Here is a 27,840-nt window from a genome sequence, read left to right as displayed (position 1 = left end):
GTATTGCACTATAGTAATGTTATAGTATAGCACTATAGTAACATTCAAGTATTGCAGTATAGTAATGTTACAGTATAGCACTATAGTAATGTTCCAGTATTGTACTATGGTAATGTTATAGTATAGTACTATAGTAATGATATAGTATAGTACTATAGTGGTGTTATAGTATGTTACTACAGTACTGCTATAGTATAGCACTATAGCAATGTTATAGTATAGTACTATAGTAATGCTATAGTGTAGTACTATGGTAATGTTATAGTATAGTACTATTAGTAATGTTATGGCATAGCACTATAGTAATGCTATAGTATAGTACCATAGTAGTGTTATGGTATAGTACCATAGTAGTGTTATAGTATAGTCCTACAGTAATGTTATAGTATTGTACAAACGTAATGATATAGTAGAGTACTACAGTAATGCTATAGTATAATACTATAGCAATGTTATAGCATAGTACTATACCAATGTTATAGTATAGTGACATAGTAATGTTATAGTATTATAGTAATGTTATAGTATAGTACTATAGAAATGCTATAGTGTAGCACTATAGTAATGTTATAGTATAGCACCATAGTAATGTTATAGTATAGTCCTATAGTGATGTTATAGTATAGTATTATAGTAATGTTATAGTATAATACTATAGTGATGTTATAGTATAGTACTATAGAAATGCTATAGTGTAGCACCATAGTAATGTTATAGTATAGCACCATAGTAATGTTATAGTATTATAGTAATGTTATAGTATAGTATTATAGTAATGTTATAGTATAGTACTATAGAAATGCTATAGTGTAGCACCATAGAAATGTTATAGTATAGCACCATAGTAATGTTATAGTATAGTCCTATAGTGATGTTATAGTATAGCACCATAGTAATGTTATAGTATAGTCCTATAGTGATGTTATAGTATAGTATTATAGTAATGTTATAGTATAATACTATAGTGATGTTATAGTATAGTACTATAGTATCAATCAATCAATCAATCAATTTTATTTTATATAGCCCTTTGTACATCAGATAATATCTCGAAGTGCTGTACAGAAACCCAGCCTAAAACCCCAAACAGCTAGAATGCAGGTGTAGAAGCACGGTGGCTAGGAAAAACTCCCTAGAAAGGCCAAAACCTAGGAAGAAACCTAGAGAGGAACCAGGCTATGAGGGGTGGCCAGTCCTCTTCTGGCTGTGCCGGGTGGAGATTATAACAGAACTATGCCAAGATGTTCAAAAATGTTCATAAGTGACAAGCATGGTCAAATAATAATCATGAATAATTTTCAGTTGGCTTTTTTAGTAATGTTATAGTATAGTACAATAGTCATGTTATAGTATAATACTATAGTAATGATATAGTATAGCACCATAGTAATGTTATGGTATGGTATACTATAGTGATGTTATAGTATAGTACTATAGTAATGTTGTAGTATAGTACCATAGCAATGTTATAGTATAATACTATAGTAATGCTATAGTATAGTACTATAGTACCGGTATAGTATAGTGCTATAGTAATGCCATAGTATAGCGCTATAGCAATGTTATAGTATAGTACTATAGTAATGTTATAGTATAGTACTATAGTAATGTTATAGTATAGTACTACAGTAGCACAGCACATATATCTATTGTTTTTCCGTCCCTTTCTTGGTCTGGAGAAGTTTGATTTCTGTGTAGTGACTTGGTCCATCACATTTCACTGGCAGAAAGGCTGGGCCTCAGGGCTAGTGGGGAGGACCTGTTCTTACTTGTCTGTTCACACACACACACACACAGACATGCACACACTCCCTTGCCAAAAAAGCACTTGTCAAATTTGCGGTTTCACATGTAAGAAAACTCCAATGTTTGTAAACAAAGAAAATGTAAACAAACACTGTATGTCCTCAAAACATGGTTACAACTATTTGACATCCTGGATGGTCAGTCCTTGCATCCATAGCGTAGTTAATGGATTTGAGAGTGGTTGCATTTCTCCAGACCCATCCCTCAACGTTTTACTGTGGAGATGAGAACACTGTTAGTGATTACATTAAAGATGGCCGCTATAAGCACCTTTCATAGAGTGTTATCATGTGGTGCAATCCTCTAGTGAGAGAGTTACTTTTGAGCCATTAATATCAAGAAAAACTTCTGAAGTTGAGGACAGAATTATTAGTATTCCAAACAAAAATAATGATATTGAAAGCAAAACATAAACCCCAAAGTATTGATGGCAAAACTAAATATTGCAAGGAAATAATGTTTTAACGTGAGAGCAAATGAATTGTAAATGAATGTAAAACATTTTTGTAGTGAAAGATTTGTTATGATAATGCAACTCAGTAAAACTCCTCCCTCTTTCCTGCGATGTTCCCTCTCTTTCCTTATGTTACCCTGGCCTCTCCTTATGTTACCCTGGCCTCTCCTTATGTTACCCTGACCTCTCCTTATGTTACCCTGGCCTCTCCTTATGTTACCCTGGCCTCTCGTTATGTTACCCTGACCTCTCCTTATGTTACCCTGGCCTCTCCTTATGTTACCCTGGCCTCTCCTTATGTTACCCTGGCCTCTCCTTATGTTACCCTGGCCTCTCCTTATGTTACCCTGTCCTTTCCTTATGTTACCCTGGCCTCTCCTTCTGTTACCCTGGCCTTTCCTTATGTTACCCTGGCCTCTCCTTATGTTACCCTGACCTCTCCTTATGTTACCCTGGCCTCTCCTTATGTTACCCTGGCCTCTCCTTATGTTACCCTGGCCTCTCCTTATGTTACCCTGGCCTCTCCTTATGTTACCCTGTCCTTTCCTTATGTTACCCTGGCCTCTCCTTCTGTTACCCTGGCCTTTCCTTATGTTACCCTGGCTTCTCCTTATGTTACCCTGGCTTCTCCTTATGTTACCCTGGCCTCTCCTTATGTTACCCTGGCCTCTCCTTATGTTACCCTGGCCTCTCCTTATGTTACCCTGGCCTCTCCTTATGTTACCCTGGCCTCTCCTTATGTTACCCTGGCCTCTCCTTATGTTACCCTGGCCTCTCCTTATGTTACCCTGGCCTCTCCTTATGTTACCCTGGCCTTTACTTATGTTACCCTGGCCTCTCCTTATGTTACCCTGGCCTTTACTTATGTTACTCTGGCCTCTCCTTAAGTTACCCTGGCCTTTCCTTATGTTACCCTGGCCTCTCCTTATGTTACCCTGGCCTCTCCTTATGTTACCCTGGCCTCTCCTTATGTTACCCTGGCCTCTCCTTATGTTACCCTGGCCTCTCCTTATGTTACCCTGGCCTCTCCTTATGTTACCCTGGCCTCTCCTTATGTTACCCTGGCCTTTCCTTATAGTACCCTGGCCTTTCCTTATGTTACCCTGGCCTCTCCTTATGTTACCCTGGCCTCTCCTTATGTTACCCTGGCCTCTCCTTATGTTACCCTGGCCTCTCCTTATGTTACCCTGGCCTCTCCTTATGTTACCCTGGCCTCTCCTTATGTTACCCTGGCCTCTCCTTATGTTACCCTGGCTTCTCCTTATGTTACCCTGGCTTCTCCTTATGTTACCCTGGTCTCTCCTTATGTTACCCTGGCCTCTCCTTATGTTACCCTGGCCTCTCCTTATGTTACCCTGGCCTCTCCTTATGTTACCCTGGCCTCTCCTAATGTTACCCTGGCCTCTCCTTATGTTACCCTGGCCTCTCCTTATGTTACCCTGGCCTCTCCTTATGTTACCCTGGCCTCTCCTTATGTTACCCTGGCCTCTCCTTATGTTACCCTGGCCTCTCCTTATGTTACCCTGGCCTCTCCTTATGTTACCCTGGCCTCTCCTTATGTTACCCTGGCCTCTCCTTATGTTACCCTGGCCTCTCCTTATGTTACCCTGGCCTCTCCTTATGTTACCCTGGCCTCTCCTTATGTTACCCTGGCCTCTCCTTATGTTACCCTGGCCTCTCCTTATGTTACCCTGGCCCCTCCTTATGTTAACTTGGCCTTTGCTTTCTTTGCCTTTTCACCAGTTGCAAGTTTAGTCACATTCATTCTAGCAGTCCTGCTCGGTCCCTGGGTGTAGTTTAGTCACATTCATTCTAGCAGTCCTGCTCGGTCCCTGGTGTAGTTTTGTCACATTCATTCTAGCAGTCCTGCTCGGTCCCTGGGTGTAGTTTAGTCACATTCATTCTAGCAGTCCTGCTCGGTCCCTGGGTGTAGTTTAGTCACATTCATTCTAGCAGTCCTGCTCGGCCCCTGGGTGTAGTTTTGTCACATTCATTCTAGCAGTCCTGCTCGGTCCCTGGGTGTAGTTTTGTCACATTCATTCTAGCAGTCCTGCTCGGTCCCTGGGTGTAGTTTTGTCACATTCATTCTAGCAGTCCTGCTCGGTCCCTGGGTGTAGTTTAGTCACATTCATTCTAGCAGTCCTGCTCGGTCCCTGGGTGTAGTTTAGTCACATTCATTCTAGCAGTCCTGCTCGGTCCCTGGGTGTAGTTTTGTCACATTCATTCTAGCAGTCCTGCTCGGTCCCTGGGTGTAGTTTAGTCACATTCATTCTAGCAGTCCTGCTCGGTCCCTGGGTGTAGTTTAGTCACATTCATTCTAGCAGTCCTGCTCGGTCCCTGGGTGTAGTTTAGTCACATTCATTCTAGCAGTCCTGCTCGGTCCCTGGGTGTAGTTTTGTCACATTCATTCTAGCAGTCCTGCTCGGTCCCTGGGTGTAGTTTAGTCACATTCATTCTAGCAGTCCTGCTCGGTCCCTGGGTGTAGTTTAGTCACATTCATTCTAGCAGTCCTGCTCGGCCCCTGGGTGTAGTTTAGTCACATTCATTCTAGCAGTCCTGCTCGGTCCCTGGTGTAGTTTTGTCACATTCATTCTAGCAGTCCTGCTCGGTCCCTGGGTGTAGTTTAGTCACATTCATTCTAGCAGTCCTGCTCGGTCCCTGGTGTAGTTTTGTCACATTCATTCTAGCAGTCCTGCTCGGCCCCTGGGTGTAGTTTTGTCACATTCATTCTAGCAGTCCTGCTCGGCCCCTGGGTGTAGTTTTGTCACATTCATTCTAGCAGTCCTGCTCGGTCCCTGGGTGTAGTTTTGTCACATTCATTCTAGCAGTCCTGCTCGGCCCCTGGGTGTAGTTTTGTCACATTCATTCTAGCAGTCCTGCTCGGTCCCTGGGTGTAGTTTTGTCACATTCATTCTAGCAGTCCTGCTCGGTCCCTGGGTGTAGTTTTGTCACATTCATTCTAGCAGTCCTGCTCGGTCCCTGGTGTAGTTTAGTCACATTCATTCTAGCAGTCCTGCTCGGTCCCTGGGTGTAGTTTAGTCACATTCATTCTAGCAGTCCTGCTCGGTCCCTGGTGTAGTTTAGTCACATTCATTCTAGCAGTCCTGCTCGGTCCCTGGTGTAGTTTTGTCACATTCATTCTAGCAGTCCTGCTCGGTCCCTGGGTGTAGTTTAGTCACATTCATTCTAGCAGTCCTGCTCGGTCCCTGGGTGTAGTTTAGTCACATTCATTCTAGCAGTCCTGCTCGGTCCCTGGGTGTAGTTTAGTCACATTCATTCTAGCAGTCCTGCTCGGTCCCTGGTGTAGTTTAGTCACATTCATTCTAGCAGTCCTGCTCGGTCCCTGGGTGTAGTTTTGTCACATTCATTCTAGCAGTCCTGCTCGGTCCCTGGTGTAGTTTAGTCACATTCATTCTAGCAGTCCTGCTCGGCCCCTGGGTGTAGTTTTGTCACATTCATTCTAGCAGTCCTGCTCGGCCCCTGGGTGTAGTTTTGTCACATTCATTCTAGCAGTCCTGCTCGGTCCCTGGGTGTAGTTTTGTCACATTCATTCTAGCAGTCCTGCTCGGCCCCTGGGTGTAGTTTTGTCACATTCATTCTAGCAGTCCTGCTCGGTCCCTGGGTGTAGTTTTGTCACATTCATTCTAGCAGTCCTGCTCGGTCCCTGGGTGTAGTTTTGTCACATTCATTCTAGCAGTCCTGCTCGGTCCCTGGTGTAGTTTAGTCACATTCATTCTAGCAGTCCTGCTCGGTCCCTGGGTGTAGTTTAGTCACATTCATTCTAGCAGTCCTGCTCGGTCCCTGGTGTAGTTTAGTCACATTCATTCTAGCAGTCCTGCTCGGTCCCTGGTGTAGTTTTGTCACATTCATTCTAGCAGTCCTGCTCGGTCCCTGGGTGTAGTTTAGTCACATTCATTCTAGCAGTCCTGCTCGGTCCCTGGGTGTAGTTTAGTCACATTCATTCTAGCAGTCCTGCTCGGTCCCTGGGTGTAGTTTAGTCACATTCATTCTAGCAGTCCTGCTCGGTCCCTGGTGTAGTTTAGTCACATTCATTCTAGCAGTCCTGCTCGGTCCCTGGGTGTAGTTTTGTCACATTCATTCTAGCAGTCCTGCTCGGTCCCTGGTGTAGTTTAGTCACATTCATTCTAGCAGTCCTGCTCGGTCCCTGGGTGTAGTTTAGTCACATTCATTCTAGCAGTCCTGCTCGGTCCCTGGTGTAGTTTAGTCACATTCATTCTAGCAGTCCTGCTCGGTCCCTGGGTGTAGTTTTGTCACATTCATTCTAGCAGTCCTGCTCGGTCCCTGGTGTAGTTTTGTCACATTCATTCTAGCAGTCCTGCTCGGTCCCTGGTGTAGTTTAGTCACATTCATTCTAGCAGTCCTGCTCGGTCCCTGGTGTAGTTTAGTCACATTCATTCTAGCAGTCCTGCTCGGTCCCTGGGTGTAGTTTTGTCACATTCATTCTAGCAGTCCTGCTCGGTCCCTGGTGTAGTTTAGTCACATTCATTCTAGCAGTCCTGCTCGGCCCCTGGGTGTAGTTTTGTCACATTCATTCTAGCAGTCCTGCTCGGCCCCTGGGTGTAGTTTTGTCACATTCATTCTAGCAGTCCTGCTCGGTCCCTGGGTGTAGTTTTGTCACATTCATTCTAGCAGTCCTGCTCGGCCCCTGGGTGTAGTTTTGTCACATTCATTCTAGCAGTCCTGCTCGGTCCCTGGGTGTAGTTTTGTCACATTCATTCTAGCAGTCCTGCTCGGTCCCTGGGTGTAGTTTTGTCACATTCATTCTAGCAGTCCTGCTCGGTCCCTGGTGTAGTTTAGTCACATTCATTCTAGCAGTCCTGCTCGGTCCCTGGGTGTAGTTTAGTCACATTCATTCTAGCAGTCCTGCTCGGTCCCTGGTGTAGTTTAGTCACATTCATTCTAGCAGTCCTGCTCGGTCCCTGGTGTAGTTTTGTCACATTCATTCTAGCAGTCCTGCTCGGTCCCTGGGTGTAGTTTAGTCACATTCATTCTAGCAGTCCTGCTCGGTCCCTGGGTGTAGTTTAGTCACATTCATTCTAGCAGTCCTGCTCGGTCCCTGGGTGTAGTTTAGTCACATTCATTCTAGCAGTCCTGCTCGGTCCCTGGTGTAGTTTAGTCACATTCATTCTAGCAGTCCTGCTCGGTCCCTGGGTGTAGTTTTGTCACATTCATTCTAGCAGTCCTGCTCGGTCCCTGGTGTAGTTTAGTCACATTCATTCTAGCAGTCCTGCTCGGTCCCTGGGTGTAGTTTAGTCACATTCATTCTAGCAGTCCTGCTCGGTCCCTGGTGTAGTTTAGTCACATTCATTCTAGCAGTCCTGCTCGGTCCCTGGGTGTAGTTTTGTCACATTCATTCTAGCAGTCCTGCTCGGTCCCTGGTGTAGTTTTGTCACATTCATTCTAGCAGTCCTGCTCGGTCCCTGGTGTAGTTTAGTCACATTCATTCTAGCAGTCCTGCTCGGTCCCTGGTGTAGTTTAGTCACATTCATTCTAGCAGTCCTGCTCGGTCCCTGGGTGTAGTTGGAAGTGGTGAAAAGTAATGATGTGGAAAAGGATTAAAACACATTTTGTCACATGCCTTCTGAAAACCACTTGGTTTTTTTTACGGGATTTTTAAAAATGTGATTTCTTTTGTAAGGGCACACACACACACGCACACACACACACACACACACACACACACACACACACACACACACACACACACACACACACACACACACACACACACACACACACACACACACGCGCACACACACGCACACGCACACACACGCACACACACGCGCGCGCACGCACTCACACGCACACACACACGTACACAAATCAGTACACACGCGGATGGTCCGCCAGCATTCAGCGTGCACACAACAGGCTCATGAAGAGTTGTGGTTTTATAATGATGATCTACTGTGGTGTTTTAATGCAGCGCCCCCCTCCCAATACTGTATATGTCCATTTGTGCTGCTTTTCCCCCAGGCTTTACTACCAAATGCACTTTACTCTGTCCTGCTACTTGTGGACAAGGAGACAACTATCAAGCCTGAAAGAGACATTACTACTGTGCAGGTAAAGTATTAAATAATGACTCATTTGCTGTGAAATTTGCAATTGTGCGTTCTTGTCTAATTCAAGACTTCATATCTTGGGAGTAGTTGTTCCCACGGCAACCAGACTCCTAACATTTTACACACACAGTGACTAACACAATGTAACATCAGGAAGGATACAGCATTAATACAGACGCCTCCAAGTCTATTCAGATACACCAAGGCTATTGTATTGAGTCGTCGCTAGCAGCCTGTCAATGGCATGTCCTTGACCTGAGTAGGAGTCTGTGTGTGTGTGTGTGTGTGTGTGTGTGTGTGTGTGTGTGTGTGTGTGTGTGTGTGTGTGTGTGTGTGTGTGTGTGTGTGTGTGTGTGTGTGTGTGTGTGTGTGTGTGTGTGTGTGTGTGTGCGTGCGTGCGTGCGTGCGTGCGTGCGTGTGTTTAGCGTGTAGCATGTCCGATCATGGTGTGTTGTTGAGAGCTGGGGTATCTGTGCTATGTAGGTTTGCGTGAAGCTGCATGTCTGACTGTGGAAAATGTAATCATCTCTTCATCAGCAGCCTACCTACCTACTTCTGACTGTCACACACACGTCTGTCCTACTGAAAACATACTGAAACACCCAGACATCCATCACACTACCAGACACATCTAATGAGATCAGGGTTTAGGTCCAACGTCCGTCACACAGCCAGACACATCTAATGAGATCAGGGTTTAGGTCCAATGTGCATCACACAGCCAGACACATCTAATGAGATCAGGGTTTAGGTCCAACGTCCATCACACAGCCAGACACATCTAATGAGATCAGGGTCCAACGTCCATCACACAGCCAGACACATCTAATGAGATCAGGGTTTAGGTCCAACGTCCATCACACAGCCAGACACATCTAATGAGATCAGGGTTTAGGTCCAACGTTGAGTTAAGTGATTATCTCTGGAATTTCTCCATAGGTTTCTACAGTAAAGTTCAACATGTCTCGTCCTATTGAAACTACATGACACGTGGATAAAAGGATGTGATTGGTTAGTTGTCTTGATGAAACCTGCAGAGTTTCATGATGATTCTTCTTAGTTACATTTCTTTACTTTCATCATCATGTTTACCTGTCATTTTATATTAAATAGTAGATGGTCGTTTTTGCTTTGGTGGAAGTTATATATGATATCTGTAGCAAGGTGTGATGTGAGAGCTTTAGTTTCCTTATTTAGAAAGCATTGAAGATAATTGATATTGGAATAGGAATTTCAGTTTACTTCCTGAGTCGACTGGAATTGAAATGGAATTGACTCCAACCCTGCTACTCCCAGGCCCCGCCCCTGGTGGGGCGTTACAGTGTGTGCCCCTCTGTCCCCATGCAGACGGAGCTCCTGACGTCCCTGAAGGCTCTGTTGAAGCACATAGACTCCAGTCAGCTCACTAGAGACCTGGACGGAACATTCCCCTACGACCACGATCACTGGGTCGCCTTCAGACAGGTAAGAATCACCTCTCCACGGTGACAGTTGTCTCAAATGGCACCCTATTAGCTATGTAGTGCACTGCGTTTGACCAGGGCCCACAGGTCTCTGGTCAAAAGTAGTGCACTTTATACAACGGGTGGGTCTAATCCTGGATGCTGATTGGTTAAAACCGCATTCCAGCCGGTGTCTATTCGACAAGTTACCACCGGCTAAATCTATGACGTTGAAATGTCTATTTACTCTGTTCCACCTGACTGCACAATCCACTGTTTCATCTACCCTGCCAGGTCATCTCCACTATATAAAGCATCTAGAAATGATCTACAATTTCTTTTAGACTAACAATTAGTTTTCAACAGCGGAGATTTGTATAAACCTTGCTGTCTGTCTCTCTGGCATTTGCAACATTGTTTCAATATTCAAATTCGATCTCCAGCTGTCCTATAGTAATGAAGGAGTTGGGAAGAGACAGACAGACAGACAGACAGCGATTCTCAGCCAGTCGAAAACTCTCTCTCTCTCTCATTTTCTCTCTCTCTCTCTCTCTCTCTCTCTCTCTCTCTCTCTCTCTCTCTCTCTCTCTCTCTCTCTCTCTCTCTCTCTCTCTCATTCTCTCTCTCACTCTCTCATTCTCTCTCTCATTCTCTCTCGCTCTCTCTCTCTCATTCTCTCTCTCACTCTCTCTCGTTCTCTCTCTCTCATTCTCTCTCATTCTCCCTCTCTCTCACTCTCTCATTCTCTCTCTCTCACTTTTTCTTTCTCTCTTCATCCCTTCTGTCAGAAAATTGAGCCGTTTGCCAGCAGTTGCAGCGTGGCTCTCTCCTCCCTCCAATCTTCTATCTCTACGTTGAGCAGCACCAGCAACCTGGACAGCACTAAGGTGTGTGTGTGTGTGTGTGTGTGTGTGTGTGTGTGTGTGTGTGTGTGTGTGTGTGTGTGTGTGTGTGTGTGTGTGTGTGTGTGTGTGTGTGTGTGTGTGTGTAACACCGTGGTGTCTGTGTGTGTAACACCGTGGTGTGTGTGTGTGTGTGTGTGTGTGTGTGTGTGTGTGTGTGTGTGTAACACCGTGGTGTGTGTGTGTAACACTGTGGTGTGTGTGTGTGTCTGGTTCAGGAGGTATCTGAGGTGCTGGAGCAGCAGAGGTCTCTGATGAAGTGTGTGTTGGAGGACACCCGTCTGAACAGACTGAGGCTGGAGGGAGGAACAGTCCTGGCCCGTATCAGGAAGGACGAGGCCTGTGAGAATGACAACTACAGGTACTGCTGGGAGAGGGTCTGCAAAACCACAACTTACTATTGGATCAAATGTAGTGCACTATATAGGGAGTGTGCCGTTTGAGAAGCATCTGAGTTCAATCAAAAAAATGTATTATGTATAACGTCTTTATAAAGCATTCAGACAGTGGTGCATAACGCTCAACACAAACATATATAGCTATGGTCACTGATGATAAATATATTACCCATCACCGTCATTCATTACCACCCTACTGTTGTCCTTGTTGTCCATCCAGGGATGCAGTGGACAAGGTGAATGTCCTTTATAACCAGGTGGATGAGGAGGTCCATAAACTGGTGATCCTCTCCAACAAGTCCCTGAAACAGCTGGAGAGTCTGCTGGAGGTCCGCAGGTTTGAGGAACAGACAGAGCAGGTGGGATTTTCACTTCAGTCAGTCAGATGGCTTGTCTGTTGGCATTTCATTCTGTCGTTGTGATTTCACTTCAGTCAGTCAGATGGCTTGTTTTTTGTCATTTCATTCTGTCGTTGTGATTTCACTTCAGTCAGTCAGATGGCTTGTCTTTTGACATTTCATTCTGACGTGATTTCACTTCAGTCAGACAGATGGCTTGTCTGTTGGCATTTCATTCTGTCGTTGTGATTGTGCTTACATACAGTATGTTAAAGTCATTTCTAACTTGATCTACTAATGTCTAATAAGCTGCTAGTAATCTCATAATATGAGATACAGTGGCCCTGATTCTAAGGTATTGGATGTTAGCGTATTATACAACAGCCTTCATCCCATCTCATTCCGTCTCTCTCTCCAGATCAAAGTGTGGTTCAGTGTGGAAGGAGAAAAGCAGCTCTCTCCCCTGGACTCTCTTCCTCTCTCTCTGGCCACGGTCAAAGACATGAGGCAGAGTTTGGAACAGTTCTTTGAGGAGTCAGTTGTAAGTTTAAACATTGTACATTTCTTCCTGACTTGTTGTTTTCTGCTTTGAAAACGGCCTCTAAGACTCTATAAACTAAATTTCCCACGATCCTCTCCTCTCTGTCCACATACAGCAGCAGCAGAAGCAGGGTTTACTGCTGGTCAGGCAGTCAGGGGAGTCTCTCCCCAGCTCGGCCTTGCTGGACTTCAAACAGCACCTGGGATCCATCCTGGGCAGAGTGGAGAGGAGGAAGAACCAGCTAGACATCCTCACCAACCTCTACGAGTTCTACGGCTCGGTAAAGACAGACCCAGGATCATTTCCCATTCTTCATGTATTTATCAAGCAAGAGAGATTGAGGGAAAAGGATGTGATGAGATGTCTTTGGGCTGCATCCCAAATAGCGCTATGAATCCTGGTCCAAAAAAGGGAATAGGGAGCCATTTATGACACAGAATACTGTAAGGGTTGATCCTCCTTACTCTGATGCTGTGTTTGAACCTTGACCTTTTAATAGATACACATTTTATACATTATATCAATCATATACACTGAGTGTACAAAACATTAAGGACACCTTCCTAATATTGAGTTGCACCCCCTTTTGCCCTCAGAACAGACTCAATTCGTCAGGACATGGACTCTACAAGGCGTCGAAAGCGTTCCACAGGGATGCTGGCCCATGTTGACTCCATATGCTTCCCACAGTTGTGTCAAGTTGGCTGGATGTCCTTTGTTTGGTGGACCCTCCTTGATACACTGGAATCTGTTGAGCATGAAAAACCCAGCAGCGTTACAGTTCATGACATAAACCGGTGTGCCTGGCACCTACTACCATACCCCATTGAAAGGAACTTATAAATATTTTGTATTGCCCATTCATGCTCTGAATGGAACACATACACAATCCATGTCTCAATTGTCTCAAGGCTTAAAAATCCTTCTTTAACCTGTCTCCTCCCCTTCATCTACACTGATTGAAGTGGATTTAACAAAGTGACATAAATAAGGGATCATAGATTTCACCTGGATTCACCTGGTCAGTCTGTGTCATTGAACAAACAGGTGTTCTTAATGTTTTGTCCACTCAGTGTCTGTTCTAATTCTATTTCTACGTACTATCCGTCCTGTCCTGCAGGCTAACCAGTGGATGGAGCACTGCCAGGACTACTTCAGGCAGCTGAACCTGGAGAGCAGTGGTGTGAGCCTCCCTCCTGCAGTACTTGAGATCCTCCAGGACTATCAGATGGAGGCCTCCACGTTCTCCCTGGACAACTTCAGCCCCCTGAATGATATGGTCCTGTCCTTGGACAGGTATACCACCTGCTGTAAGATAGGCTGGGGAAGGATAGGGTGGGGTAGGGTTGAGTAGGATAGGATAAGGTAGGATGGGAAAGAGTAGGATGGGGTAGGATAGGAAAGAGTAGGATGGGGTAGGATAGGGTGGGGTCAATTAGGGTAGGATAGGAAAGAGTAGAATATGGTAGGATAGGAAAGACTAGTATAGCATAGGATAGGAAAGAGTAGCATAGGGTAGGACAGGAAAGAGCAGGATAGCTTCAGCAACAGCTAATGCAGATCCAAATACGATCCTAAATCCTAATAGTATAGCTACTTTTTTGTTAATTTCTTTGTGAAAGTTAATTTAAGTTTTCTGCATCATATTGGCCGCCTTTTTGTCTTTTTTTGATTCCACTTGCCATTGCTATTTTAGGAATAGAAAACAATGTGTCTTCCTAGAAGGACACAAATCAAAACTTCTTGGACCACGGCTGGCCCGCTCATTAGGCAGGATTAGGCAGTCGCCTATTGCTGTAGGACGGCATTTTCTGAGCTATTATGTCATAGTTATTATTATTAGACAGTAGTTACTATATTATTATTATTATGTCATAGTTATTATTAGTATTATTATTATGTCATAGTTATTATTATGTCATAGTTATTATTATTAGTATTAGTATGTCACAGTTATTATTATTAGACAGTACTTACTATATTATTATTATTATGTCATAGTTATTATTATTATTATGTCATAGTTATTATTAGTAGTATTATTATGTCACGGTTATTATTATTACTATTATTTCATAGTTATTATTATTAGACTGTAGTTACCATATTATTATTGCTACTAAGTATTATTTGTTTGTTGTTTTTATTTCAAATAATAAATAAATCATTTAGGGGTCTTTTTTCACTTTGGGGTGCAGTTTCCCCTAAGTACAGATCTAGGATCAGCTTCCCCTCCCCCATTCCGAACCTTCACCATTAGTGGGGGAAATGAAAAACTTACCCTAGATGAGTGTCTTGGGGCAACTTCACACTACACACGTTTTTTCCACTGACCTTGTCTCTCTCCCTCTGGTCAGCCCCCGGCAGACCCATCAGTGGAACGTCCTGTGGACCAAGTGTCAACAGACCAAGAACCAGCTGGAGGAAACCCTGGCCCAGGCCACAGCAGCAGCTACTGAAGCCTCTGACTCTGCAGCTTCTAACTCTGCAGCTTCTAACTCTGCAGCCTCTAACTCTGAAGCCAGAAATCTAGCCAAAGACCCGTCAGAGACTGCAGACAGACAGGGGGGCTGCACTCACACGGAGCAGCGCGTGGCTGTTGCAGGGGATCTTGTTTTACCTGAGTTGCCCACTCCAGGGTCAAGGATCATAGTGTCGTCGCTGGCGTTTGAGGAAGAAACCAAGCCTCACTCCACAGGGCCCTTCTCCTCCAACAACAACAAGAGCCCCTCCTCCTGCTCCTTCACCTCCTCCTCCCTCTTCCCCTCCCCCCCCACCCCAGAGGGAGACCCCCTCCACCTCAAGCTGCGGCAGAGCCCCTCTCTGTTCGACGACACGGACAGCGACTGCACCATCGACTCCCTGGGGGCCGCCTCCTGCCACTCGGAGCCTGTCTATTCGTCCTCTGGGACGCCACTCCACCATCACCACCAGCACCGCCAGCACCGCAAACAGCCGCTCAAGAAGATCATGAAGAAGACGCTGAGCTATGAGCTGCCGGCGGCGCAGGACGGTGGCGGTGGCCACGTTGACACCAGCCACCTGCATGGCTACACGGGGGTGTACATCAAGGGGCTGGAGGTGGCAAACAACGTGTCGGTGGAGAAGAAGCTGCAGAGGCCTGAGGTGGTGAGCCCGGCGCTGGGACGCAGCCACAGCATGTCCTCCCCCACCAGACACCCAGAGGGAGATGGAAAGAAGCATAGCAGGTGAGGGGAAAGAGGGAAACCTAGTCAGTTGTACAACTAAACGCCTTCAACTGAAATGTGTCTTCCTCATTTAACCCTCTGAATCAGAGAGGTGCAGGTGGGGGGGCTGACTTAATCAACGTCCACGTCTTCGGGGCCCGGGGAACAGTGGGTTAACTGCCTTGCTCAGGGCCCGGGGAACAGTGGGTTAACTGCCTTGCTCAGGGACAAAACGACAGATTTTTACCTTGTCAGTTCAGGGATTCAATCCAGCAACCTTTCGGTTACTGGCCCCACCTGCCAGGCTACAGGACACACTGTCAGCTGAATTAACAAAATAATATTGATTGTGTCCCAAATGGCACTCTATTCCCTATATAGTGCACTACTTTAGACCAGGGCCCTATTCCCTATATAGTGCACTACTTTAGACCAGGGCCCTATTCCCTATATAGTGCACTACGTTACACCAGGGCCCTATTCCCTATATAGTGCACTACTTTAGACCAGGGCCCTATTCCCTATATAGTGCACTACTTTAGACCAGGGCCCTATTCCCTATATAGTGCACTACGTTACACCAGGGCCCTATTCCCTATATAGTGCACTACGTTACACCAGGGCCCTATTCCCTATATAGTGCACTACTTTAGACCAGGGCCCTATTCCCTATATAGTGCACTACTTTAGACCAGGGCCCTATTCCCTATATAGTGCACTACGTTACACCAGGGTCCTATTCCATATATAGTGCACTACTTTAGACCAGGGCCCTATTCCCTATATAGTGCACTACGTTAGACCAGGGCCCTATTCCCTATATAGTGCACTACTTTTGACCAGGGTCCATATGGATTCACGGCTCCGTATCTCTTACCACGTAATTAAATAGAACACTAGAGTGGCCATTGGCATCCTAGCAACATGAATGAAAAATCTGCCATTTTGGTCAGAAAAACGTTCATTCATTGAATGATAGGATCTCTGTCTTCCCTCCTCAACAGTAAATGATAGGATCTCTGTCTTCCCTCCTCAACAGTAAATGATAGGATCTCTGTCTTCCCTCCTCAACAGTAAATGATAGGATCTTTGTCTCTTCCCTCCTCAACAGTAAATGATAGGATCTCTGTCTTCCCTCCTCAACAGTAAATGATAGGATCTCTGTCTTCCCTCCTCAACAGTAAATGATAGGATCTCTGTCTTCCCTCCTCAACAGTAAATGATAGGATCTCTGTCTCTTCCCTCCTCAACAGTAAATGATAGGATCTCTGTCTTCCCTCCTCAACAGTAAATGATAGGATCTCTGTTCCTTCCCTCCTCAACAGTAAATGATAGGATCTCTGTCTTCCCTCCTCAACAGTAAATGATAGGATCTCTGTCTTCCCTCCTCAACAGTAAATGATAGGATCTCTGTCTTCCCTCCTCAACAGTAAATGATAGGATCTCTGTTCCTTCCCTCCTCAACAGTAAATGATAGGATCTCTGTCTTCCCTCCTCAACAGTGAATGATAGGATCTCTGTCTTCCCTCCTCAACAGTAAATGATAGGATCTCTGTCTTCCCTCCTCAACAGTAAATGATAGGATCTCTGTCTTCCCTCCTCAACAGTAAATGATAGGATCTCTGTTCCTTCCCTCCTCAACAGTAAATGATAGGATCTCTGTTCCTTCCCTCCTCAACAGTAAATGATAGGATCTCTGTCTTCCCTCCTCAACAGTAAATGATAGGATCTCTGTTCCTTCCCTCCTCAACAGTAAATGATAGGATCTCTGTCTTCCCTCCTCAACAGTAAATGATAGGATCTCTGTCTCTTCCCTCCTCAACAGTAAATGATAGGATCTCTGTTCCTTCCCTCCTCAACAGTAAATGATAGGATCTCTGTCTCTTCCCTCCTCAACAGTAAATGATAGGATCTCTGTCTCTTCCCTCCTCAACAGTAAATGATAGGATCTCTGTCTCTTCCCTCCTCAACAGTGAATGATAGGATCTCTGTCTTCCCTCCTCAACAGTAAATGATAGGATCTCTGTCTTCCCTCCTCAACAGTAAATGATAGGATCTCTGTCTCTTCCCTCCTCAACAGTAAATGATAGGATCTCTGTCTTCCCTCCTCAACAGTGAATGTTAGGATCTCTGTCTTCCCTCCTCAACAGTAAATGATAGGATCTCTGTCTTCCCTCCTCAACAGTAAATGATAGGATCTCTGTCTTCCCTCCTCAACAGTAAATGATAGGATCTCTGTCTTCCCTCCTCAACAGTAAATGATAGGATCTCTGTCTCTTCCCTCCTCAACAGTAAATGATAGGATCTCTGTCTTCCCTCCTCAACAGTAAATGATAGGATCTCTGTCTTCCCTCCTCAACAGTAAATGATAGGATCTCTGTCTTCTCTCCTCAACAGTAAATGATAGGATCTCTGTTCCTTCCCTCCTCAACAGTAAATGATAGAATCTCTGTCTCTTCCCTCCTCAACAGTAAATGATAGGATCTCTGTCTTCCCTCCTCAACAGTAAATGATAGGATCTCTGTGTCAACAGTAAAGTGCGGCACATCATGGCTGAGATGATCTCCACGGAGAGGGAGTATGTGCGTTCCCTCAGCTACGTCATCGAGCACTACTTCCCAGAGATGGAGCGTCTGGACCTGCCTCAGGACCTCTGGGGGAAACGCAGCATTATCTTTGGCAACATGGAGAAACTGTGTAACTTCCACTGCCAGTACTTCCTGAAAGAGCTGGAGGCCTCCGCCCACTCTCCCCTGTCCATCAGCAGCTGCTTCCTCAGACATGTGAGTCATGATGACAGACAGACAGACAGACAGACAGACAGACAGACAGACAGACAGACAGACAGACAGACAGACAGACAGACACTCTCCCCTGTCCATCAGCAGCTGCTTCCTCAGACATGTGAGTCATGATGACAGACAGACAGACAGACAGACAGACAGACAGACAGACAGACAGACAGACAGACAGACAGACAGACAGACAGACAGACAGACAGACACTCTCCCCTGTCTATCAGCAGCTACTTCCTCAGACACATAAGTCTTAAGATGAGTGCACACCTTTTTTTTACTAGGATCACAAACATCAACATGAGGGTAACGTTTTGTACTGCTAGGCACTGTTGGAGCTAGAGCAGCAAACTAGCTTTAAAACAGCAACATTTCTCTACACCCCATGGTAAACTGTGAGCAACTGTGTCCCCTCATGATGATCAGATATGTTGTGGTCCCCACCCCCATCAAAGTTGCCCATCCCTGTCCTAGACAGACAGACTTTAGTCTGTAGCCTCAGGCTAGAAACAGGCACACTGCTGGAAACACAATACAAGACAATACACGAGAGACCCAATGACCTCTCTCTCTGACAGGCTGGTTGATATACATGTCCCTCAATCAGCTCAGTCAGACCAGATACATTCCATATCCTTCATTATGAGAGAATTAAAGAAGTACATTAAAGAAGTCACTAAAAATGTGTCCCAAACTACTGCAAATGAATGTGTCCCAAACTACTGCAAATGAATGTGTCCCAAACTACTGCAAATGAATGTGTCCCAAACTACTGCAAATGAATGTGTCCCAAACTACTGCAAATGAATGTGTCCCAAACTACTGCAAATGAATGTGTCCCAAACTACTGCAAATGAATGTGTCCCAAACTACTGCAAATGAATGTGTCCCAAACTACTGCAAATGAATGTGTCCCAAACTACTGCAAATGAATGTGTCCCAAACTACTGCAAATGAATGTGTCCCAAACTACTGCAAATGAATGTGTCCCAAACTACTGCAAATGAATGTGTCCCAAACTACTGCAAATGAATGTGAGGTGCAACTCTCTCCATATATAAAAAAAAGTGTCATTTGATGAAATATTAGGTTGAAAAGATTGAACGATTGTGATGTTTCAGTCTATGAGACCCTTCATCAGATCTCTCAGTCAGATATCTGGTACAGGTCCTGTAGAGAAGTCAGTGGTATGGAAACATAACGAGAGAGAGAGAGAGAGAGAGAGAGTCACAGTGCCCTGGGGCTGGGGACTGACACACTAAAACCCAGTGACCTAGTTCTCGCAGAGTGATCTACATATTGGACTGTCTGTTGTCGTTCACTAACTTTCTTAGGAAAACACAAACACTCTTTTAATTATTTGACCTTTGAGGTGACCTTTGACCTTTGAGGTGGGCTTTTACCGAATGCTTTTTCTCTTGTCCACAACTACAAGTATAAGACGAGTCAACGACATGACCTGGGTATGAGTTGACAGAATATGATTTTAATTAGTTACTTTTAAAAATGTTCCTATAAACATGTGTTACTATTGGTGGGGACCTAACTCACTCAACTATAAACAAATATCTGTTGAGGTTTTAGTTGAAATCAAATGGAATCCTAATGGTTGGTTAATGGAATCCTAATGGTTGGTTGATGGTATTCTAATGGTTGGTTAATGGTATTCTAATGGTTGGTTAATGGAATCCTAATGGTTGGTTGATGGAATCCTAATGGTTGGTTGATGGCATTCTAATGGTTGGTTAATGGTATTCTAATGGTTGGTTGATGGAATCCTAATGGTTGGTTAATGTTATTCTAATGGTTGGTTAATGGAATCCTAATGGTTGGTTGATTGAACACTAATGGTTGGTTGATGGAATCCTAATGGTTGGTTGATGGAATTCTAATGGTTGGTTGATGTAATCCTAATGGTTGGTTGATGGCATTCTAATGGTTGGTTAATGGTATTCTAATGGTTGGTTGATGGAATCCTAATGGTTGGTTGATTGAACACTAATGGTTGGTTGATGGAATCCTAATGGTTGGTTAATGGAATCCTAATGGTTGGTTGATGGTATTCTAATGGTTGGTTGATGGTATTCTAATGGTTGGTTGATGGAATCCTAATGGTTGGTTGATGGTATTCTAATGGTTGGTTGATGGTATTCTATTGGTTGGTTGATGGTATTCTAATGGTTGGTTGATGGTATTCTAATGGTTGGTTGATGGTATTCTAATGGTTGGTTGATGGCATTCTAATGGTTGGTTAATGGTATTCTAATGATTGGTTGATGTAATCCTAATGGTTGGTTGATGGAAACCAGGCCTCATGAGCTAAATTAGTCTCTGTATTTAGTCCTAGCGCAGAACGCCGGTACCACGTCCCAAATGGCACCCTATTCCCTAAATAATGCACCCTATTCTCTTTGGGCCCTATTCAAAAGTAGTGCACTAGATAGAGAATATGGTGCCATTTGGAACACATCCTGTGTGTGTACCTTTGACTATTGTCAGAGTGGTAACTTGTTATTCCTGTGTGCAGGAGGATCAGTTTGACTGTAGTCAGAGTGGTAACTTGTTATTCCTGTGTGCAGGAGGATCAGTTTGACTGTAGTCAGAGTGGTAACGTGTTATTCCTGTGTGCAGGAGGATCAGTTTGACTGTAGTCAGAGTGGTAACTTGTTATTCCTGTGTGCAGGAGGATCAGTTTGACTGTAGTCAGAGTGGTAACGTGTTATTCCTGTGTGCAGGAGGATCAGTTTGACTGTCGTCAGAGTGGTAACTTGTTATTTCTGTGTGCAGGAGGATCAGTTTGACTGTCGTCAGAGTGGTAACGTGTTATTCCTGTGTGCAGGAGGATCAGTTTGACTGTAGTCAGAGTGGTAACTTGTTATTCCTGTGTGCAGGAGGATCAGTTTGACTGTCGTCAGAGTGGTAACTTGTTATTCCTGTGTGCAGGAGGATCAGTTTGACTGTCGTCAGAGTGGTAACGTGTTATTCCTGTGTGCAGGAGGATCAGTTTGACTATTGTCAGAGTGGTAACTTGTTATTCCTGTGTGCAGGAGGATCAGTTTGACTGTCGTCAGAGTGGTAACTTGTTATTCCTGTGTGCAGGAGGATCAGTTTGACTGTCGTCAGAGTGGTAACGTGTTATTCCTGTGTGCAGGAGGATCAGTTTGGAATGTACGCTCTCTACAGCAAGAACAAGCCACAGTCTGACGCTCTACTCACCAGCCACGGGAATGGATTCTTTAAGGTGCGTCTGGAAACGGCTCTGGTTACTAACGTTGTAGGATCAGCTGTACTACACCAGCCCTAACCTTTAACCAATATGAACCAAACTACTTCACAGCAACAGGCTAATTGTAAAGGCGTGTGAGCCAAACATCATACAGGGTGCTACTAGTGTATATCTGCTAGTTCTACATTGAGTAACAGTAGAATTCCCATTGTCAAACGTTACATAGCTACTGGACGTCTGCCTATGTAGAATGGAAGAGTTGAATTGACATCAGAATTCCCATTTAGAAAAGCTATTGTACGTCTGCATACAGAGTCCAACATCCCCTCTCATCCTCCTCTTTGAGTGTGTCTGCTATCCAGAACAACCAGTTGGAGCTGGGTGATAAGATGGACCTGGTGTCCTACCTGTCTGCTGGTCCGTTTATCTTTCTGTATGTATCCTGACCTCTGACCTCTCCCCAGAACAAGCAGTTGGAGCTGGGTGATAAGATGGACCTGGCGTCCTACCTGCTGAAGCCCATCCAGAGGATGTCTAAGTACGCCCTGCTGCTGAAGGACCTGATCAAGGAGTGTGGTCAGTCCCAGGAACAGGAGCTCTCTGACCTCCGCACCGCAGAGGAGATGGTTAAGTTCCAGCTGCGCCACGGCAACGACCTGCTGGCCATGGACGCCATCCGAGGATGTGATGTAAGTCGGGAGGATGGAGCAGTAGAACAGTAGAACAGTAGAGCAGTAGAACAGTAGATAGAACAGTAGAGCAGTAGAACAGTAGAACAGTAGATAGAACAGTAGAGCAGTAGAACAGTAGAACAGTAGAGTAGTAGAACAGTAGAACAGTAGAGTAGTAGAACAGTAGAACAGTAGAACAGTAGATAGAACAGTAGAGCAGTAGAACAGTAGAACAGTAGATAGAACAGTAGAACAGTAGAACAGTAGAGCAGTAGAACAGTAGAACAGTAGAGTAGTAGAACAGTAGAACAGTAGAGTAGTAGAACAGTAGAGTAGTAGAACAGTCGAACAGTAGAACAGTAGATAGAACAGTAGAGCAGTAGAACAGTAGATAGAACAGTAGAACAGTAGAGCAGTAGAACAGTAGAACAGTAGAGTAGTAGAACAGTAGAACAGTAGAGTAGTAGAACAGTAGAACAGTAGATAGAACAGTAGAACAGTAGAGCAGTAGAACAGTAGAACAGTAGAACAGTAGAACAGTAGAGTAGTAGAACAGTAGAACAGTAGAGTAGTAGAACAGTAGAACAGTAGAACAGTAGAGTAGTAGAACAGTAGAACAGTAGAACCGTAGAGCAGTAGAACAGTAGAACAGTAGAACAGTAGAACAGTAGAACAGTAGAGTAGTAGAACAGTAGAACAGTAGAACAGTAGAGTAGTAGAACAGTAGAACAGTAGAGCAGTAGAACAGTAGAACAGTAGAACAGTAGAGCAGTAGAACAGTAGAACAGTAGAGTAGTAGAACAGTAGAGTAGTAGAACAGTAGAACAGTAGAGTAGTAGAACAGTAGAACAGTAGAACAGTAGAGTAGTAGAACAGTAGAACAGTAGAGCAGTAGAGCAGTAGAACAGTAGAACAGTAGAACAGTAGAACAGTAGAGTAGTAGAGTAGTAGAACAGTAGAACAGTAGAGTAGTAGAACAGTAGAACAGTAGAACAGTAGAGTAGTAGAGTAGTAGAGTAGTAGAACAGTAGAGTAGTAGAACAGTAGAACAGTAGAAGAGTAGAAGAGTAGAGTAGTAGAACAGTAGAACAGTAGAACAGTAGAGTAGTAGAACAGTAGATAGAGCAGTAGAACAGTAGAGTAGTAGAACAGTAGAACAGTAGATAGAACAGTAGAGCAGTAGAACAGTAGAACAGTAGAGCAGTAGAGCAGTAGAGCAGTAGAACAGTAGAGCAGTAGAACAGTAGAACAGTAGAGCAGTAGAGCAGTAGAGCTGTAGAACAGTAGAACAGTAGAGCAGTAGAGCTGTAGAACAGTAGAACAGTAGAACAGTAGAGCAGTAGATAGAGCAGTAGAGCAGTAGATAGAGCAGTAGAACAGTAGAACAGTAGAGCAGTAGAACAGTAGAGCAGTAGAACAGTAGAGCAGTAGATAGAGCAGTAGAGCAGTAGAGCAGTAGAACAGTAGAACAGTAGAGCAGTAGAACAGTAGAGCAGAAGATAAAGCAGTAGAGCAGTAGAGCAGTAGAACAGTAGAGCAGTAGAACAGTAGAACAGTAGAACAGTAGAGCAGTAGAACAGTAGAGCAGTAGAACAGTAGAGCAGTAGAGCAGTAGAGCAGTAGAGTAGTAGAACAGTAGAGCAGTAGAGCAGTAGAGCAGTAGAGCACTAGAACAGTAGAGCAGTAGAGCAGTAGAGCAGTAGAACAGTAGAGCAGTAGAGCAGTAGAGCAGTAGAACAGTAGAGCAGTAGAGCAGTAGAGCAGTAGAGCAGTAGAGTAGTAGAACAGTAGAGCAGTAGAGCTGTAGAACAGTAGAGTAGTAGAACAGTAGAACTGTAGAGCAGTAGAACAGTAGAGGCACCGGCATTCAATTCCCACTGGGACCACCCATATGAAAAATGTACCAGACAGACAGACAGAGAGACAGACAGAGACAGACAGAGACAGAGAGAGACAGACATGCAGACAGGCAGACAAACAGACAGAGAGAGACAGACAGGCAGACAGACAGACAGAGAGAGACAGGCAGAGAGAGACAGAGAGAGAGAGACAGAGAGAGAGAGACAGGCAGAGAGAGACAGAGAGAGACAGAGAGAGACAGACATGCAGACAGACAGAGACAGAGAGAGAGAGACAGGCAGAGAGAGACAGAGAGAGACAGAGAGAGAGAGACAGGCAGAGAGAGACAGAGAGAGACAGACAGGCAGACAGACAGACAGGCAGACAGACAGAGAGAGACAGACAGACAGGCAGACAGACAGACAGACAGACAGACAGACAGAGAGAGACAGAGAGAGAGAGACAGGCAGAGAGAGAGAGAGAGACAGAGAGAGAGAGAGAGAGAGAGACAGAGAGAGAGAGAGACAGGCAGAGAGAGACAGAGAGAGACAGGCAGAGAGAGACAGGCAGAGAGAGACAGAGAGAGATAGACAGTAGAACTGTCAAAGCCAAATGAACTGAGTAACAATAAGAAATGCTATAGATGGAAGGAATGCAGTTTGGAAACCTACCAAAAAACAATTAGGCAACAGCAAATCCAATCCCTTTTAGACAACTTCCTGGGTAAAACGTTCCACTGCATTAGTGAAGGTGTAAACTTGGCAGTAGAAAATCTTAACAGTATATTTGACCTCTCAGCTTCCCTATCAAATCTAAAAATCTCAAATAGAAAACCGAAGAAAATGAACAACAATGACAAATGGTTTGATGAAGAATGCAAAAATCTAAGAAATAAATTGAGAAACCTGTCCAACCAAAAACATAGAGACCCGGAAAACCTGAGTCTACGCCTTCACTATGGTGAATCACTAAAACAATACAGAAATACACTACGGAAAAAGAAGGAACAGCATGTCAGAAATCAGCTCAATGTAATTGAAGAATCCATAGACTCTAACCAATTCTGGGAAAATTGGAAAACACTAAACAAACAACAACACGAAGAATTATCTATCCAAAATGGAGATGTATGGGTAAACCACTTCTCCAATCTTTTTGGCTCTATAACAAAGAATAAAGAGCAAAAACATATACATGATCAAATACAAATACTAGAATCAACTATTAAAAACTACCAGAACCCACTGGATTCTCCAATTACCTTGAATGAGTTACAGGACAAAATAAAAACCCTCCAACCCAAAAAGGCCTGTGGTGTTGATGGTATCCTTAATGAAATGATCAAATATACAGACAACAAATTCCAATTGGCTATACTAAAACTCTTTAACATCGTCCTTAGCTCTGGCATCTTCCCCAATATTTGGAACCAAGGACTGATCACCCCAATCCACAAAAGTGGAGACAAATTTGACCCCAATAACTACCGTGGAATATGCGTCAACAGTAACCTTGGTAAAATACTCTGCATTATCATTAACAGTAGACTCGTACATTTCCTCAATGAACACAATGTACTGAGCAAATGTCAAATTGGCTTTTTACCAAATTACCGTACAACAGACCATGTATTCACCCTACACACCCTAATTGACAACCAAAAAAACCAAAACAAAGGCAAAGTCTTCTCATGCTTTGTTGATTTCAAAAAAGCCTTCGACTCAATTTGGCATGAGGGTCTGCTATACAAATTGATGGAAAGTGGTGTTGGGGGTAAAACATACGACATTATAAAATCCATGTACACAAACAACAAGTGTGCGGTTAAAATTGGCAAAAAACACACACATTTCTTCACACATGGTCGTGGGGTGAGACAGGGATGCAGCTTAAGCCCCACCCTCTTCAACATATATATCAACGAATTGGCGCGGGCACTAGAACAGTCTGCAGCACCCGGTCTCACCCTACTACATCCGAAGTCAAATGTCTACTGTTTGCTGATGATCTGGTACTTCTGTCACCAACCAAGGAGGGACTACAGCAGCACCTAGATCTTCTGCACAGATTCTGCCAGACCTGGGCCCTGACAGTAAATCTCAGTAAGACCAAAATAATGGTGTTCCAAAAAAGGTCCAGTCGCCAGGACCACAAATTCCATCTAGACACCGTTGCCCTAGAGCACACAAAAAACTATACATACCTCGGCCTAAACATCAGCACCACAGGTAACTTCCACAAAGCTGTGAACGATCTGAGAGACAAGGCAAGAAGGGCATTCTATGCCATCAAAAGGAACATAAATTTCAACATACCAATTAGGATCTGGCTAAAAATACTTGAATCAGTCATAGAGCCCATTGCCCTTTATGGTTGTGAGGTCTGGGGCCCGCTCACCAACCAAGATTTCACAAAATGGGGCAAACACCAAATTGAGACTCTGCATGCAGAATTCTGCAAAAATATCCTCCGTGTACAACGCAGAACACCAAATAATGCATGCAGAGCAGAATTAGGCCGATACCCACTAATTATCAAAATCCAGAAAAGAGACGTTAAATTCTACAACCACCTAAAAGGAAGCGATTCCCAAACCTTCCATAACAAAGCCATCACCTACAGAGAGATGAACCTGGAGAAGAGTCCCCTAAGCAAACTGGTCCTAGGGCTCTGTTCACAAACACAAACACACCCCACAAAGCCCCAGGACAACAGCACAATTAGACCCAACCAAATCATGAGAAAACAAAAAGATAATTACTTGACACATTGGAAAGAATTAACAAAAAAACAGAGCAAACTAGAATGCTATTTGGCCCTAAACAGAGAGTACACAGTGGCAGAATACCTGACCACTGTGACTGACCCAAACCCAAGCTTTGACTATGTACAGACTCAGTGAGCATAGCCTTGCTATTGAGAAAGGCCGCCGTAGGCAGACATGGCTCTCAAGAGAAGACAGGCTATGTGCACACTGCCCACAAAATGAGGTGGAAACCGAGCTGCACTTCCTAACCTCCTGCCCAATGTATGACCATATTAGAGACACATATTTCCCTCAGATCACACAGATCCACAAAGAATTCGAAAACAAATCCAATTTTGATAAACTCCCATATCTACTGGGTGAAATTCCACAGTGTGCCATCACAGCAGCAAGATTTGTGACCTGTTGCCACAAGAAAAGGGCAACCAGTGAAAAACAAACACCATTGTAAATACAACCCATATTTATGCTTACTTATTTTAACTTGTGTGCTTTAACCATTTATACATTGTTACAACACTGTATATATTTAATATGACACTCGTAATGTCTTTATTGTTTTGAAACTTCTGTATATGTAATGTTTACTGTTAATTCGTTTTGTTTGTTTCACTTTTGTGTATTGTCTACCTCATTTGCTTTGGCAATGTTAACACATGTTTCCCATGCCAATAAAGCCCCTTGAATTGAATTGAATTGAATTGAATTGACAGGCAGAGAGAGACAGAGAGAGACAGAGAGAGAGAGACAGACAGAGAGAGACAGAGACAGAGAGAGACAGAGAGAGACAGAGAGAGACAGAGAGAGACAGAGACAGACATGCAGACAGAGAGAGACAGAGAGAGACAGAGAGAGACAGAGAGAGAGAGACAGACAGAGAGAGACAGAGAGAGACAGAGAGAGACAGACAGGCAGACAGACAGGCAGACAGACAGAGAGAGACAGAGAGAGAGAGAAGTGACAATGTAAACATATGTTTCCAGGTATAATTATTTGTTTGTAAGAAAATGTGAGCGTAAGTCATGTGAAAGGTCTCTGCTGCTGTAGGTGAACCTGAAGGAACAGGGTCAGCTGAGGTGTCAGGATGAGTTCATCGTGTGGAGCGGCCGCAGGAAGTACCTCCGTCACGTCTTCCTGTTCGAGGACCTCATCCTCTTCAGCAAAAGCAAAAAGATTGAGGGAGGATACGACCTGTACATCTACAAGCAGTCCTACAAGGTGACAACACAGAGGGTTTTATATCTACTATGACGTTAGGAACTATGAAGTAATATGACGTTCTACCTTAAATCATTTCAGCCAGTTGGCTAACATTAGGCTATATTGTTGTGTAGTGATGTTTGCATCGTTTATTGTGAGGTGTGGAACCACAGTTAGCAGGGTT

General features: G+C 44.3%; 1 protein-coding gene across 2 annotated transcripts in view; it reads left to right on the top strand.

Annotated features, from left to right (window-relative positions):
- zgc:158766 (uncharacterized protein LOC100009641 homolog) overlaps positions 1–27,840 on the top strand; it is an 81,932-nt gene that overhangs the window by 35,570 nt on the left and 18,522 nt on the right. For both annotated transcript variants that reach the window (XM_055903092.1, XM_055903091.1), the window contains exons 7-19: positions 8,261–8,350; positions 9,697–9,813; positions 10,580–10,678; positions 10,912–11,054; positions 11,312–11,450; positions 11,848–11,970; positions 12,086–12,250; positions 13,091–13,266; positions 14,328–15,179; positions 17,692–17,941; positions 21,105–21,194; positions 21,644–21,868; positions 27,504–27,674. In XM_055903092.1, the coding sequence (XP_055759067.1) occupies positions 8,261–8,350; positions 9,697–9,813; positions 10,580–10,678; positions 10,912–11,054; positions 11,312–11,450; positions 11,848–11,970; positions 12,086–12,250; positions 13,091–13,266; positions 14,328–15,179; positions 17,692–17,941; positions 21,105–21,194; positions 21,644–21,868; positions 27,504–27,674 (2,640 nt within the window). The remainder of the gene's footprint in view (positions 1–8,260; positions 8,351–9,696; positions 9,814–10,579; positions 10,679–10,911; positions 11,055–11,311; positions 11,451–11,847; positions 11,971–12,085; positions 12,251–13,090; positions 13,267–14,327; positions 15,180–17,691; positions 17,942–21,104; positions 21,195–21,643; positions 21,869–27,503; positions 27,675–27,840) is intronic.

This window comes from Salvelinus fontinalis, chromosome 38, assembly GCF_029448725.1.
Source record: "Salvelinus fontinalis isolate EN_2023a chromosome 38, ASM2944872v1, whole genome shotgun sequence".
NCBI lineage: Eukaryota > Metazoa > Chordata > Actinopteri > Salmoniformes > Salmonidae > Salvelinus > Salvelinus fontinalis.
The sequence above is the reverse complement of the archived record's forward strand: the minus strand, read 5'-3'. Positions and strand labels throughout refer to the sequence as shown.